Genomic DNA, 17835 nt, shown 5'->3' with positions numbered 1-17835 from the left:
GACAAATAGCTGAGGTTTGTTTTCTGATTCATTCTTCTACCCTTTTTGCTTTATGAATAAATTTATCCCTTTCACATTTATGGTTATGATGCTTAAGCTTGGTTTTTTTCTCTCCACCAATAGATCTTTTTTATAATGTTTCTTCCTTGAAAATTTGGTCCCTAAGAGGTTGGAACAATCAGATTTTAATCCATTCTCTTCCTCTTCCCTTCCTAGTCCAGACTCAAATCAAGTATGCCTCCACTCTGCTTGTAACTATAATTTACTTTTAGCTTGATACAGCTCTCTCTCTGTATCTACCCTTTTTTACAAACAAGTGTCTTCCTTTTCCCCATTACAGACCAGGCTTCTGCTCACTTTAAATTATTCTAGTACTACAGTTTCTTTTTGTAAAGTTTGAAAAATGTTTTCTTTCTTTTTTCTTTCTTTTTTTGTTTTTCAACCCCTTCCCCCATATTTAAAAAATACAAATAATAATCCTTGTAACAAAAAGAATATAGCCACGGTTGTCATTCCAAAAATGGATAGATCATTTTGCACTTCAGTTCATCACTCTTCTTTTAGGAAGTGAGTAGCATAAGGTTCTCAGGAATTATGTTTGGTTGCTATAATATTGATAGATATTGAAGCTTTCCAAATAGTTTTTTATTGCAATGTTATTATTGTGTGAATATTTATAGTTTTGTATATAGTTTTGATGTTCTCTTTCTGCTTACTTCACGCTACATCATTTCATATAAATCTTCACAGATTTCTCTAAAACATCCTTTTTACAAGTTCTACAATTTACAATTTTACAATTTCTTATGGCACATAATGTTTAATTATATTCCTATGCCATCATTTGTTTACCCATTCCCCATTTGAAGGGCATCCCCTTTGTTCCCAGTTCTTTGCTAAATCAAGAAATGCTGCTATATTTGTGAACATTAGTCTTAAACTCTTTTGGAATTATAAAGACCTAACAGTGATATTGCCGGGATAAAAGTATGTACAATTTAGTGATTTGGGGGGCATAATTCCAAAATACTTTCTAGAATGAATGGACTATTTCACTAGCCTATCAGCAGTGGAGAGTGTGCCTGTCTTCCACAATCCCCCCCCCCCCATTCACTTTTTCATTTTTGTCAGCTTTACCAATCTCACAGGTATAAGATGATGTGTGCATTTCTCTAGTAGTAATTTGAAACTTTTTAAAGCTTCTGTCTATTGATAGCTTGGGATTCTTCCTTTGAGAGAACTGTTTATGTCTATTGCCTATTATGTACTGAGGAATAGTTCACATTTTTATATCTTGAAATTAGTTCTCTATATTTCTAGGATATCAGTCCTTTATCCTAGAAACTGGTGGCATTTTTTTTTAACTCACTTAACTGTTTCTCTTCCATTTTAACTATAATAATTTTTTTGTGAACGTACTTTCCTTGTTTGGACATGAGCTCTTTATGAGCCATAGCTATGATTATGAAAAGTGTTTGTTCTCTATTACTCTTACTTACTTATTATGTGATCTTTTATGTATAGATTATATCTATCCAGAATTTATTTTAGTCAAAGAGTATTAGTTATTAACATTGTCTGTTATGTTAATAGTTTTCCTAATATTGAACCAATATTATACTTAATATAAAACTTACTTTATCATACTATAAATCTTTTGTGTAAATTTTATACTATTTGCTAGGTTTTTTAATCTATTTAAAATATTTGCAATACTTTGATACTGGTCTATAATTTCTTTTCTCTCATTTGACTTTCCTTGGTTACTGTTTTGTTTTTCTGAATTTGGTTATTTAAGTTTTGTCTTTCATATTCTTATAATCTTGGTGGTTTAAATTTTGTAGATGTTTATCCATTTCACTTAAATTGTCAAAAAAATTGGCATTTAATTGAAATTTCCTTTATTTCTCCATTTGTGGTGATTTTTCTTCTTTAATTTTTGACACAAACAATTTGATTTTCTTAATGCTAATTAAGAGCTTATTTGGCTTATTATTTTTTAAAATAGCTCTTACTTTATTTACCAATTGAATGATTTAAAAAAAATCTTATCTTTGATTTTCACAATATCTATTCGGAGTTTTTCTAGGTTTTATGTTTGTTTCATATCCAATTCATTCTGTTATTTTTCTTATTTTTTTGTTGAAAGTATATAGATTTTCTAGTGTTAAATTATTTTAAGCATTTAAATTTTCTGCTTAGAACTGTTTGTGGAAATTTCCTTACAATTTTGCTATGCTCTTTTATTACTTAATGAAATTTAATATTGTTTTTAATTCTTTGACCCATGAATTCTTTAGGATTAACTTGTTTAGTCTCCAGTTTTTTAAAATTCTTCCTTCAAGAGCATGTTTAATTTTTTACCTTGTAGTATATAAGGAATATTTTAATATTCTACTAATTTTTCTATTTTTTGAAGGTATTATGGCTCCAAAACTGATTAGTTTTCGTAAATGTATCCTGCAGAGCTGAGAAGTATCTATATTCCTTTTCTCATTCAGTAAACCAGAAATCTGAAGTTCTCTTCAGGTCCCTATCTTTTTTATGAGCTTTGTCTAAATCTGAAATAGGTACATTGAGGTCCCCAACTATTATAATCAACTGTCGCTTTTTCCCTGTAAGTCAGTTAACTTTTCTGTTATTCAGTGATAATTCATACTTCATATTGGAAATTTATCTATAATTTATAGTATCTTTAAGTAAAATGTAGTTTCCTTTTCATCCCTTATAACTGTCTCTTTTTAGCCTTGTCTAAACTCATGATTGCTGTCCTTTCCTTTTTGAGTTCAGTTGAACATAATAAATTACATTGTAGACCCTTATCTTAATACTGTGAAAATCTTTATATTTCAAGTATGTTTCTTGTAAATAGCATACTATTGAATTCTGCTTTCTAATTTATATTGCATTCCTTTTATGTTTTAAGGGAAATACATCCTACTCATGTTTTTGAAATGATTATTAATCATATATCTCTTTATTCTTTGCTCCTCTGTGTTTTCTTTTCCTTACCCTATCTCCTTTCCAAAGAAGTTGTGAGAAAAAAGTTTCCTCACTACTAGTAATATACTACTCCACCGTCTTCCCTTCTGTTCTCAAACCCCCTCATAGATTTTTGCCCCTTTTTTTTCTCTTTAATCCTCATTTCCAATCTATCTTTCAGAACTGTAGTACATTTTTCTTATGACTACTCTTACCTCCCTAATTCTATCCTCCCTCTTAAATCCCTTCTCTTTTCTAGCCTTTCTGATCCTGTTTACTTTGACATCTTTTTACACCAAACAGGGGTGTGTGTGTGTGTGTGTGTTTCCAACCATCCTTTGTCCATTTCAGATGGAAGTGAGTTTTTTGTGACATATGCTGTCCCCACCCCTTCCTTTATGCAAGGACAGTCTCTTCTCTCCCCCTTTTCTTCCTTAATGAACTCCATTCCCACCCTCTTTTTTTTCTTCAGTTGAAATCATTAGAACAGAACAAAATCATCTCTAGTCCCTCTGTCTTATTTAACTTTTTTTTTATTTTTTGAAGACATTAGGATTCTAAGTAAATATTTTTTCTCCTCCCTTTAAAATGCAAACATTTTTTCATATATTCCCTTCCAATTGCCCCAGTGTATTTATCTTCCTCAGTTTCTCTAGACTTCAGTGTTTTTAGAGATTGTTTTTGTCTTTTCATCAAGAATGCTTGGAAGCCTTCTAATTCATTAAAAATCCATTTTTATTTGTAGAATTATATTCAGTTTTGCCAGATAATTGTTCTTCTTTTAAGTCTTTATCTTTTGCCTTTTAGAATATCATATTTGAAGCTTTTCTGACCTTTATTTTTGTAATTGCCAAATCTTGGATGATCCTGATCATAGTTCCTCTGGACCTGATCCATAATGTTTTTGAGCATTTTCATTTGTGGGTTTCTTTCAGGAGGTGAGTGGTTCTCAGGGACTTGGGTGGTTTTCATTTGTGATTTCTTTTAATAAAATATCTCTTTATAAAAATATAAAATATTTTAATAAAATATCATTGTTTTTAATCTGATTGTTCTTAGATTAACTTTATGATCTGTTTCCTAGGTGAGTTGTTTTAATTAGAAGATACCTTATTTTTTCCTCTTTTTATTCCTTTCATCTTGTTTTAATATTTCTTATTGTCTCCTATAGATACTTATTTCTGTTTTGTATATTGTCATTTCCAAGAGGTCTATTACTTATATAAGAAATTTCATCTCTCCTATATTAAACTTATTCTTCTTTTTGTTCTTCTAGAGCTATAATTTAATTTATAAATATTTTGTTTATTTCTTGTCTTATCCTGTCTAGAAATTTTATTAGATCTTGTGGGCAATTATATTTCTATCTAAAATCCTGCCTGTAGACACTGTAAACCTAGTCTCTTCCTCTAGATTTGTATAGTGAAAGTCCTTTTTATTGTTATTGTCATACATGTTTTCTTCTGTTTATTCATATTTCAAGCTTTCCTCTCTAAATTAGGACTTTTTATCATGGCTAGAATCTGACTGTTCCTGTACAGTAGGATGGGATGGATGGTAGACCTCCTGCTTAGTCTTGATTTGTATTGTCCACTAGCTCTCCCTTACATTTATATCTAATGTACATAAAGTGCTATCCGGTTCCATGTTCACCTGCATCCTCTTTGTATAGAATACTGAGTTTTTCAAGGCTGTCTATTATTTTTCTAGATGTCTCCTACTACTCCTACTAGGTGTCTCCTCAAGGTTTTTCAGCCTTTTGTTTTGAGTCACCCATTCTTATTCTTGGGTTTTCTTTGAGAGTCTCAATCTTCCTCTTTATCTCTTGCTTTGATTCTTTTACTAAGTCTTCCAACAGTTTTTAGGATTGGTTAGTATATTTTCTTTGATTCAAGTTGTTACAGAATTATTCTCTGCAGTCAGAGATTATTTGTAACATTTTCTTACCCTTTACTATGTCTTTTATTGCCTTAGGAGTTTCTTTGCTTGCATTTCCTAAGTTTCTACTGTTTTTTCTGTTGGGATTCCTTCCTTTCCACTTCTTGTAGTTGTCATTATTGTTTTAATTCTAATGTACTAGATTTTTTTGAGGTCACATGGGGGAATGTCACTCATGTTGTTATGTGTTATCTAGATATATGGCTTAGTGTCCCACACTGAAATTTAAATCTCTGATAAATGCAGATATATTCTCCCATATTAGAATCCATTGAGCAGCATCATGCACCCCACTGAACAAAGAAATCAGTCTACCTGCTAGATACTAAAAGTACTTGTTGGTTCTGTGAGACCGTCAGAATCAAAAGGGATGTCTTCTGGATTTTGTCTCTGTCTCCTCCAGTAGCCATATTTCTTCACCATTTTGGTAATGTGCATTTTAAAAGAGGATCCCATAAAAGCATATAGGATTGGGTTGAGACAGCTGTGACAAAGGGCCAAGCTCTTTGTGATTTGGATGGCCACATCCATGCGCTTACTCATTTCACAGTCAGTAATCAGCGAAAAGATGATGTCGATGGCTTGCCAGAACTTTACTATGTTGTACGGCAGCTGAGTAACAATGAAAACAACCACAACTGCGAGTAGAACCTGGAGGGCCCGAGATTTCTTCATGTTGGGCATCTTGATGAGTATCCTGGCAATTATAGAATAGCAAACTCCCATTATGAGAAAGGGTAATACAAACCCTAGGCAAATTTCCAGGATCTGAATTGATGCTTTCATTGTTATTCCTAGGTGGTGTGGAAATATGGGCAGGCATCTCTTCTTGTCATTCACTGTGTTAAAAACCAGTTGAGGTATGCTCAGCAATATTGCAGTGATCCAGACAACGACACAAATAATCCAACATGGTCTTCCTGCTCTTTGATGCCCTGGGACTTTAGTGATTGCAGAGTATCTGTCTATGCTGATGCAGGCCAGAAACTGCATCCCAGAGACAAAATTTATGGTGAATAAGGCTGACGTCAGTTTGCACATTGGTACCCCTAGTACCCATCCGTGCACTGCATTAACTGCCCAAAATGGCAAGGTGATGAGCAGAAGCAAATCGGCCACTGCCAGATTCATGATATACATGTCGGTTTTGGTTTTCTGTTTCTTATAATAGGCGTAGATAGCCACCACTGTGGAATTTCCTGCAATCCCAACAATAAAAGCCACTGTGTAAAAGGTTGGCAAGAATACCTTGGCAAAGTTTCTGACCTCCTCTTTGACACAGAGTATTTCATACTGACTATAATCCTGAGTGCCATTTACTTCATTTTCATCATAATAGTAATCCATTGGCTGATCCATGGCCACAATCTACAAAGCAGATACAATAATGAATTTATTAGTCAACCAGAGTATTATACAAATAAACTTTTTTTTAATTTCACATAATTTTCATTCCTGTTGAGAAAATAAGCTTTTGCTCATTTCACAGTCTATAATCAGTGACTAGATGATGTCTGTGGCTGGCCAGAACTTGACTATGAAACATTCTTTGGAATGAAATTACTTTTTTTTTTAAGTAGGCTTATTGATTTTAGTCAAAACCATGTTGGATGCGTATCCACAGAAACAATGATTTAATATTTTTCTTCTTTTTTGATAACTATCAAAGAGACTGGAAATGTGTCTTAATTTGCATTAGGGAAATGGAATAAATATGTTGTTGGTTTTTCATACTGTACAGACACTAAGCAAAAGTATGAAAAAAAAAGTTTATTTAAGAAAAGTAAGAACTCTGAAAATTGAGCCAGGTCTGTCACAGAAACTGTTACAGAATCCTTCCTCTCTCTCTTCCCCCCCTCCCGCCTTAAGTTTGTAGTTTGGACAGTTGAGCTCAAAGCAATCATGTAAAATGAGGGGGAAGATTAGTTAAATTAATCTCTCAGCTGCCAGACTCTAAAAAGCCCAGGTTGTTTTTATAGAATTACAGCTCTTTCATGTTTTGGTATCTGTTCAGGAGATGTTAGCATCTGTTAAATACTATATTTGGCTGACTTCCCTCCCAACCATTAGGAACAATGCTATTCTTAAATAATAATAAAAAATATATAGTAACTTTCAAAGTTTTGATTTTTTTAAAAAGAATACTCATATTCTCCCATGGATTTTTTCTTTGTGGATTTTTGAATAATAACCCATCAAGAATGAAAGCACAGTTTAAAAAAAACAAAGAAACACAAATAACTGAATTTTTTTCTTGCAAGAGAAAAGTATTACATTTGCCCTTTTATTTTAAATACAGAAAGTGGGATACAGTAGAGCTTATAGGAGGAGATGCTATATAAACATAAACCACTTTCATTATGTAATATCTAGGCATTAATAAATTTAATTATTTTCCTCCTAAATTCACTGAAAAAAATTACTTATGGCTCTTCATCTTTTCCTAGTATACCATTTAGAAACACAACATAAAACAATTAATACTAATTCCTTCAGTTTAAAGAAATCTTGAGAGAAAGCACAGCTATATCAGAGGAAACATAATCTTCAAACGTTCAAGTGGAAGTCATTAATATTCCTCATTAGTATTCCTAAAAGCATGAAAGCAGAATTGAAAAGGAGAAAGAGAAGATTATTTGGTGGCAGATGATTATCTATAAAAATCACTATAGTTGTACAATAAAATAATTCAAAATAGTGGCATGTTTTTTGCCCTCATGATGAAATAAAAGAAAAGAGCATATTTTTGAAATTCTTTCTGTGTAATGCTATTTAAGTACAAAATAAGAGGAATGATATTATTCTGCCACTAAACTTTATTTAAAAGTTGAAAAAATAATTGTTTTTACAAATGACACCATATTTTGACTGTGTGCCTTTAAATCCCTTTACAAAGTCGTCCCCTTTAAATATGTAAATAAAAATATCTGTCCAATTTAAGGTACATTGGAATGAATAAGAAATAACTGACCTGTTCTGGAGAGCAGCCGAGTGTAGACTCATGCAGAGACTGTGAAGTCTAAAGTCAGTTTGGTCTAATTCATTTTACTTTTGTTCTCAGTCTGACTCCCCGCCTCTCGGTTTCTTAGCCAAGGGAGCCTTCGTTTACATCTGATTTTTTTTTCTTTCTGTCTTCCGGAAAACTAACTCCAGGAAGACTTGGAACACTTTTGTCTTATTGTTCCATGCTAATATACATCCTAAGGACCCAAGTTCTTTGGGAAATGGATTTGAAAGAGTAGCATCTCATTTGAAAAAAATTAAAACCTTGTAAATATGCTTATTGCTGCCAAAAATACAAGAGAGTAGCTGCAGATGTAACTGAAAGACCAAAATAGAAATTCACTCAAGAGCATCGGTGCAGATAAAATTACATAACCTTGTAACATTAAATGTTATTTTTCTCTTTTATAAGGAAATGTCAGGCTTTATCTTTGAAGTAGCTACCTGATGTCTGATAAAAGTAAATCATTGCAATTGAGAGTAAACTCTTCAAAGAGCTATTTGTGTATCTACTACTAAATCTTCTGACTCCCTACCTCCCTCAATCTGCTCTCCATTTTTTCAGCCCCCCTTTCCTTTCCCCTTCTACTTCTATCCTCCCTTCTGCTAACCTCCCCCTTTCTTTTCCCCATTCCTCTCCTACTTTCCTATGAGATGAGACAATTTCTATACCAAACTAAGTATGTATGATATTCCCTTCCTAAACCAAATCCAATGAGATTAAGATTCAAACAATGCTCACCACCCCCTTCTTTCTCGCAACTATAAAAGATCTTTTTTTTCCTTTTTCCTTTTCATGTGATCCTATTATTAAATCTTAAGCAATTATTAGGTAAAGTTTAAAATTTTGGTTTTGTATTGTATTTGTATTGTATCAGACCCTTAATCTTTCTAGCTATACCAGTCAGCAAGCATTTATAAAGCACCTATTGTTTCCTAGGTATTTTGCTAGGCACAGGGGATACAAATGTCAAAGAAATGAAACAGTACCTTGTCTAGGAGACTAATACAAATATAAGTATATTCAGAAGATATATATATAAAGAATAACATAGTTAAGTACAGAGTAGATAAATAAAAGTGGCTTAGAAGGGAGGAAACCAGCAATTTGGGTAGAAGAAAAAGCTTCATGTAGAACAGATCAGCAAAGTAAAGCCAAGGTCAAATCCTATGTTTGTAGCTTGGGAACAAAGATTTAAATAAAATAAAATTTTATTTTAAAATGTGTCATTGAGGGCCATGGTTTATCCATCCCTAAAGAAGGTGGTATTTGAGCTGTATTTTGAAGAAAAAAAGTGGTAGTGAGGAAGGAGTAAATTTCTAACCCTGGCAGGGCAAGATCCTGAGATGTATGTGTCAGAGGGAAAGCTAATTTGGCTAGATCCCAGAGTGTGGGAGAGGGAAGAATGTCTTAGGAACCTGAAAACAAATGGGAGATGGAGAGTTTTAAATCGAAGCAAAAGAGTTTGAATGCTAGAATCAGTACCAAGCCCCTGAGGCTTACTGAGTAATGCAATCAGGTCTGCACTTAGAGAAAATCACTGTGGCTTCCTATATAGGATGGACTAGCATGGAAAGGGACTTGATGCAGGAAGAATGTTCTACTTGACCCCAGAGTTAATCATTTTGGCATTAGCCAGCAGTAAACTTGTAGCTAAAGCCCCCCTCTTCTCTCTGGCTAAGCCATTAACAGTGGCCAGTTGATTGCACCTGGATTCTTGCATCAGTCTATTGATTGGTTTCCTTGCCTCAAATCTGTTCCCAGGGCAGTTGATTCTCCAGTCAGCTATCCGAATAGATCTTTGGAAATCTCAGGTCTGTTGAGTAAACTTCAATGGTTCCCTATTACTTCTGAAATTAAATATAAAATCCTCTGACATTTATTGCTCTTAATAGCCTGTCCCCCCACATCCCACCCCAACCTTCTCACTTTTACAGTATCATCACAACTTTTCCCCTCTCTGCTCTGCTTATTCTATCATCTCATAACACTGGGCTTCTTGCTATTCCTCACACAAAATAGTCCATCTCCTTACTCTGCATTTTCATTGTTTAACTCCTTTGTTAGAATTTGCTTTGCTTCTTCTTGCCTTCTCTAAGAAGCCTTTCCTGAGCCCTATTAACACTGATGTCTTCTTTCTGACATGCTCTCCAATTTGTCTTGTATAAAACTAGATTGAAATTGAGGAGAGTTTGAATAATGTGAAATTAGATTTAATGTGAATTATAAAATAATACCAAGCCATGTTTAATATAATCCAGAATTAATGCTATGCTTGTGAGTTGGTCAAAGTATTTGTCATGCTTTCTCAGTCTGCATTTGTCTTTGATTACATGTGGAGCTGACATGCTGTGTACTTTATTACCAACAGTCATGCAAAAAAGAAGAGACCTGTTTTTACATTGAGAACAAAAATTAGATGTAATTGAATAACATAAGGGTAGTCATAGGGACTCCAAAAAAAGGACAATATTTTGAAATAGTTGAATGTACAATATGGAGTAATATAAAGCACAGAAACGAAATAAAAGAGATAAAGTTACACAGGCTTTTGAGGTTTGCAAAATTCTTAAGGTTCAAAAGAGACCCCAAAGGTTGAGGTTGCAAAATGTTATTATGAGAAGAATTTGCAGGCTTGAGCCCATCCCCAAGTCAAGGGGCAAAGTTTATTATAAATGTAACACTAAGTGAAGCCAGCCTAAGTTCCAAAAGGATTTAGCAGAGAACCAGGAGTAAGAAAATAAAATTTATAGGACAAAGTTAGAGAGACCAGAGCTTCATGTTAATTATTTGCTAATCTTATGGCTTACAGGTAGATTTGAGGGGTGGTCTCTTCACTCTTATCTCAGGAACTTGGTTATCACTGATCAACAGATTATCTATCTGACATTCAGCAATGTTTGTAGGACTCTATTATAGTATTCTTAAGTCCAGGAGACTGTAGGATCATTGACAGACAGATGGTTAGAACAATATAAGGTCAGGGGACCACAGGATTACTGCTATATTGTCTCTAAAGTCTAAAGGAAGAAATATAAAACTTTATTATTATATTCCTAAGGCCAGGAGACTTTAGGATTTTTGATAGACAGATTGTTAGAACAATTATAACATTCTAAGGTCAGGGGGGCCTCAGGATTACAGCTATATTTCCCCTAGAAACTGTACCCTATCAACAAAGTACAAGGAATTCATAGTATTACAGTGATGGAAGTGTAAACAGTGATAGAAATGGGGCATCTTTCAATCATATGGACAGCAGATTGTGTCCTCTTAAGCCATTCAGGAAAACATTTCATAATGATTTAAGCCAGCAGGAAAAAATGGAAATGAAATGGACAATAAAGAATCTTACTGTAAACCTTAGTTGGTTTATTCACTTTGAAACTGATGTAAATGTTAAAATTGTATTATGTTAAAATTACTGGAGAAACAGCGCAAATGCAATCATAGCAGCAAAATGTCCTGTTTTGAAGGAAATAGTTGAAGAAGGTAGAGGTGGTTAATTAACATATTTTGAATTTGAATAAAATAGATTTTTTTTTGGGGGGGGAAATTGATATCTTTTGGAGTTTACATTTCTAAGAAAGAAAACATTCGCCTGGATTTCAAAAGTATAAAGATGGTCCAACTGATGAGGGGGAACCCTGAAACTCTCTCTCTCAAAAGCTCCTTCAAGGAGAAAGTCTCCTTGAATTCTGACCTGTGTAAAAGACCCCGCAGAGGGAAACAGGACAAACAGCTTCATTCTGTTATCAATGGTTGGGGCTAGTTGAATCCCGTTGGAGATTCTAACCCCATTAAATTAGAGATTAATTGAGAAACACGCATTCAATTCTAAGATTCTCTATTCAAATTTCAGCTCAAGCTGCACAGCTCCCATCAAGAGCAACTCTCAGCTTGTAGCCAAGGCCTCAATTATAAAATGAGCCAACTTGGGGCTCAGTCCTTGCAGAGGACCTAACATGCCAAGGAACTTCTCTCTCCCTAGCATAGCTGCAACCTCTGCCCACTGAAATGATAATCTCTTTAAGCATTACCCTCTATCTCTTCCTCACCTATTTCCCTAACAAGACTTTATACGTCTCTGTCGGGTTTTTCTCTGCTAGAAATTCTCTATCTCTCTGCCAGAACTCCTCCACTAGAAACTTTATATCTCTCTGCCAGGACTTTGCCACTAAGGAATTCAATCTTTCTACTCATGCATAGCAAAGACTGACTTCCCAATGCCAATAATAAATTTCTTTTACCAGTCTAACTTTTTGGGTTCATAAAATTCCTTTATGAAGGACTTCTGCACTTCCAGAAGGGGTTCCCACAACTCCCTGCCATATGCTGAATCCAAAGGGCATTTAGGGAAGCCAAACCTCTTCATTTGGTTCCCTGAACCCCAAACCTGCCACTGACCTCATCATTTAACTCCCTGACCACCAGGAACTCTAAACTCATCACAACTACAGAAGGGAATTCTTAAGAAAATCAGCTCTTAGTTAACAATTTCAAAATCTCAGTACTCTGAGAAGCTGTTACCATTGATTGTTTCTGTTTCTTTGTCAGACAAATAAGAAAACATGAGTGACTAAAGACTACTTTTCAAATTTTTTTCAACTGAAGAATATTGCAAGAAGAGTTCTATCACAAGAAAAATCACAAAACAGTTTTAAATAACGCTCCATTTCATGCAGCTATACTTGATTTATTGTAAGAGAATGGAAGAATTTATATTTGAGGAAAGATAGATGAAAGTCTATTTACCAGCTTATGTATGAAGGTTTAAAGATATTGAGTATTTCTAGCAATAATAATAATATTTCATTATAAGTTTAGGCTAATTTTTAGGTGTGATATTAAGTCATTGTAATTTTTTTAAAAATTTTCTTTCAATAACTACCCTATTGTTCATCCTAAACTTGAATCAGAAATATGTTTTTCTTATCCTTTCCTGTTATAGTAATAGATTAAAATTTTATTTTTACATTGGATCTGAAATTATATTTTACTTATAATTACAAATTCAAATAGCATGAATTTAAATAACATGACTACTTTGCAGAATTCATTATTCATACTAGGTGGGTCCTAGTTGTTTATCTTATTTGTACATACTTGTTTGCTGTTTCCCCATCAGAGCGTGAGTTCTGGGAGACACAGACTGTTTTTTGCCTTTCTAGTAACTGTTATGCAGTCATTTAGTCATAGCCAACTTTTCATGACCCCATAGACCATCCTGTCCAAACCATGGGGTTTTCTTGGTAAAGATACTGGAGTGGTTTGCCATTTCCTTCTCTGGTGAATTAAGGCAAACAGAGATCTAGTGGCTTGCGCAGGGTCACGCAACTATTAAGTGCCTGAGGCTGAATTTGAATGTAGGTCTTCCTGACTCCAGCCCTTTGCTCTATTCACTGAACTATCTATCTAGCTGTCCCTGGGACCTCCTAAGCACTTACTAAGTGCCAGCTGACTTTATTTCACTTTCTTATTCATTATTACATTGCCAGAAGTTCCCAATATTGGATACATATATAAAGCATTGTGCTGAAGCAGTAGAAAAATAGGGATACAAATACAAAAGTGAGACATCCCCAGACCTCAAGGAGCTCACATTTCAGGGGGGAAGACAATTCTTCCTGGAAATTTCAGGTGCAAGTCAGATGGAAAGGCACCATGGTCTTTGTCAATGGTCATACCTCTTCTTTCATGCCATTTCTGCTGATAAATTTATATCAGATTCTGACGCTGAGCCATTTGACACTATATGGAGCAGCATCCCTTTTTCCAAAGTTCTTGGCTTTCCAGTCCTGGGCTTTCCCATCTAAGACTGAGAGAAAATGGCAGCAGTGCTTGGCCACACACACTGCCTCCCATGAGAGCTCAGCATTAAGCAGTTGGGCTGGCAGCCCCTTCTCTGTACGTGATGGCTTTGAGAGCTGGGCCTGTGGAATGGTGGGATGGGGATGGGGGAGAGTTGTCCCTCAGGACCTCCCCACTCCAGCGGTGGGGTTCCGAGGCAGGAGGGCCCATCTCCACAGCAGAGTGGAGGAACATCTGTAGGAATACAATTTCCTCTTTCATCCTCTTGAACTCAGACCACATATACATGAATCTTTGAACAGGTTCCATGGCATAAGGGACAGAGCCCGAGTGGGGATTCTAGGAGACAAAGATCCATCTTCACTAAGCCTCGGGGGTCCAATTGTGTCACAAGGCAGCTGGACTGGACCACCACCACCTGCCTCAGACCTGCCATTTTCCCAGTATCAGCAGCATTCACAATGGATAATTGCAGAGAGCTGCCTACAACCCTGAGGACATGACTTTCCCAAAGGCACTTGGTTAGCATCCAAAGCCAGAATGAACACGAGACCTCCTGCCTCCAAAACCAGACTTCCACCTGGTAGAGCACTCTGCCTTTCTCTGCCATTAATGAGGTGGAGTGAATTAAACACCCCACCCTCAGCACTGAATTTTCCCCACTTATGATGGAAAGATAACTTTTTTTAAAATAACTTTTTATTGATAGAACTCATGCCAGGGTAATTTTTTACAACATTATCCCTTGCACTCATTTCTGTTCTGATTTTTCCCCTTCCTCCCTCCACCTCCTCTCCCAGATGGCAAGCAGTCCTGTACATGTTAAGTAGGTTGCAGTATATCCTAGATACAATATATGTTTGCAGAACCGAACAGTTCTCTTGCTGCACAGGAAGAATTGGATTCAGAAGATAAAAATAACCGGGAAGAAAAACAAAAATGCAAACAGTTTACATTCATTTCCCAGTGTTCTTTCTTTGGGTGTAGCTGCTTCTGTCCATCCTTGATCAATTGAAATTGAGTTAGATGATGGAAAGATAACTTTTCAGAATTTGTGTGGGGAGATGAGGAGAATTTCCCTCAAATTCCAATAGAAATCTTTGCTTACAATATGAGTGTAATTCTTGATGATTGTGTGAATGAGAATATGGTTTTCTATAGTTTGCAGCAATAAATCATAATAGGGAGAGCATTATATTTTAAGTTTACTGATAGGGAACTGCTTAGCAGAGCATATGCCCAAATGTTTGCTCTTCCCAACATTTTCCTCTTCCCCTTCATTCACTATCTGAAGATTATATAAACCTTTTCAATCCAGAATCTGCTCTAGGGCCCCCAGTCCTAATTCATGCTTATTTGAATGGCTCACTGCATTTCGGACTAGGCTTCAGGCCGGCTTCTCTTGGATTTCTTCACACACACACACACATATTCATTCTCTCTCTCTCTCTCTCTTCTCTCTCTCTCTCTCTCTCTCTCCTCTCTCTCTCTCTCATCTCTCCCCTCCCCATCCCTATAAATTTCCAAAATTCTTTGACCATTACTCTCCTATAAATAATGCCTTTTTTTATTAGAATGCAAATTCCTCAAGGGCAGGGAGCATCTTCCTTTTGGTGTCTGTGTGGCTAGAGCTTATTCTAGTGCTTGGCTAGTTGGTTATTGTCCTTTGCTCTCGAAAAGGACCAAAATGAAATCACTGTTAGAATTGGGTTGCAGTGTGTCTGATTGTGGCTGATCAGACCAATAGGAGCACAGAACGCCTGCCACAGGTCGCACACAAATAGGCCATGTGAACATCTGGGCTAACTTCTCTAATTTTGTGTATCTCACATTTCTTTTGGGCTAATCCAATTCTGCTTGGCTCATGGACAAGCCCTTCTCTGATGAGGGTTCGCCATGCTGGCGGCCCTGGGCCAGGGTCTCCCACATCATATAATCAATCCTAAAGTTCTTAAGAGAGACCTTTATTTAAAAGGAACCAAAATGTTTTCTTGAGAAAACATTTGAATATTATTACTTTTAAATTATATTATACATTATTATTTATTATATTAATCTATTATTGATATATTGGATGTTATATTAAATATATTGTTCATATATCATCATAATTATTTATAATGATGCATAATAATTATGCATTACATTATCATCTTTTATGATTATTTTTGCTCTGCTACTTCTTTTATCAGGTTAAAACTAAATAGTTTCATAACAGAATTTTTCTACACTAGAAATTCAGTGATGGAGGCACCTAGATAGCATAGTGGATAGAGCACCGACCCTAAAGTCAGGAGGCTCTGAGTTCAAATTTTATTGCAGACACTTAATATATCCTAGTTATGGGACCCTGAGCAAGTCACTTAACCCCAGCTATCTCAACCAAAAAAAAATCATTTGATGGTGTTATAGGCTGTCTAATGCAGTCCTTTCATTTAAGAAAGAAAAGAAAAGAAATCCAGTGACAGGAGTACACTCGACTCCCAGATTCTAGTTGTATCCCATCAAATGTTTTGTCCTCTTTTATTTTCTGTTTGAGGATGATTTTGTTTGATGATCACAGAATCTTAGATTCAGCATGAAGCTCAGAGGCTGTGCAGTCCACCCTACACCAGAACAAGAATCCCCATTACAAGAACACTAACAAGCTTGTCAGTCAGCATTTGCTTGAATGACCAGTGAGGGGGAACCCATGGTTTCCCAGTGTAGCATATTTCACTCTTTTTTTTATAATTAAAGTTTTTTATTTTCAAAACACACGCATGGATAATTTTTCAACACTGAAGCATGCAAAACCTTGTGTTCCGAATTTCCCTTCTTCCTCCCATCCCCTTTCCTAGATAGCAAATAATCCAATAGCACTATTCTTGAATAGTCCTAATTGTTAAGAAATTTTTTCCATTAGTTAATTCTAAATTCACCTCTTTGTAATGTCCACTGCCCCTAGTTCCTATCATTTAGGGTGGGGCACTACAAGTCTAAATCTTCCTGTTTTCAGGCAGAGATCCTGCCTCCTAAATCATCTTCCAGAACACTCCCAGTCCCTTAGCCATCCTGGCTGCCCTCCTGGTTGCCATCCTGGTTCCCACTCACCCACCCAATGGGCTCCAGCTTATCTGCGGGCTCCCCTCAGGGTGGTGATGGAGGAGATAAGGAATGCACATGCCATTCAGTCTGATTCAGCTCTATCACGTCAGCATCCTTGAAATTGTGCAGTGTTTGGATTAAAGACAACAACAATTATATTATCTACTTCATCTGTTTCAGCTAGAACGGGGAGAATATCTCCTGGCCTCCCACCCAGATTTTCCTGAATTTATTTAATCTGTGTTTGTATCCTGTGTTCTTGACTGAAGCGATGTACAGGACATAAAAAAGCTGAGACCGTATTGTAAATGGTTGTATCAATGGCTTTACCTGCCAAAATTTTGTCTGTAGCTAAATGGAGAGATGAAATATTTGTGAAGGGGTTTTCCATTTTTTCAGAAAGTGAGAAAAAAATCTAATCACTTGCTCATTTTTCCCATTCTCACCTTCTTTACTTTAACTGAATTAAAAAGGGAGAGAATAAAGTTGGAAAGTTTATATTTTAGCCTGTATAATGTTAGATTGTATAAAAGCAAGATTGAATTATTATATTGCTTATTTTTAAAATTTATTCAAAATGTATTCACTTTCTAAAATTCACTGAGGACACATGTTCAAAGTTTAATCAATGGGCTTAACAGTGATTTTCCTCCAAAAGAGAAAGCTAGCCACAAAACCCAAGAATCCATCTTGTATTGTCCCTTAAATGTTTGAAAAACATGGATTATCAGACCAGGAAAGGAAGGGAATTCTAGCGAAAATCCATGTCGTCAAGAGTATCTATCTTCTGTCTCCTTCTCTAACTAAGAGCAGAGGACTAGTCTGGAGAAGCATTCAGTGTTCTGGATTTCCAGATTGCTCCATAGAGAAAGAAGTGCTCTCCAAAGGAATGGCTTCCCAAACCTTATATCTCTGTAAGATATTCTCTTCAAAAGTAACTAAATGTAATGGAGAAAAGCACATTCTTCATGTCGCCAGTGTCTTTCTACTTACAGGCTTCTGTTTTTTACACT

General features: G+C 35.5%; 2 protein-coding genes across 2 annotated transcripts in view; one reads left to right on the top strand and one right to left on the bottom strand.

Annotated features, from left to right (window-relative positions):
* The window catches only part of ACAD11 (acyl-CoA dehydrogenase family member 11), an 85708-nt gene that overhangs the window by 47165 nt on the left and 20708 nt on the right, over positions 1-17835 (top strand). The gene's annotated exons all lie outside the window — the stretch shown is intronic.
* Positions 3498-9601, bottom strand: ACKR4 (atypical chemokine receptor 4). Its single transcript, XM_051961584.1, has 2 exons — positions 7892-9601; positions 3498-6288 (listed from the first exon to the last, which is right to left on the bottom strand). Exon 2 carries the CDS (start codon positions 6277-6279, stop codon positions 5239-5241), a length of 1041 nt encoding a protein of 346 aa, XP_051817544.1. The 5' UTR covers positions 6280-6288; positions 7892-9601; the 3' UTR covers positions 3498-5238.

This window comes from Antechinus flavipes, chromosome 5 (genome assembly GCF_016432865.1).
Source record: "Antechinus flavipes isolate AdamAnt ecotype Samford, QLD, Australia chromosome 5, AdamAnt_v2, whole genome shotgun sequence".
Classification (NCBI taxonomy): Eukaryota; Metazoa; Chordata; class Mammalia; order Dasyuromorphia; family Dasyuridae; genus Antechinus; species Antechinus flavipes.
The sequence above is the reverse complement of the archived record's forward strand: the minus strand, read 5'-3'. Positions and strand labels throughout refer to the sequence as shown.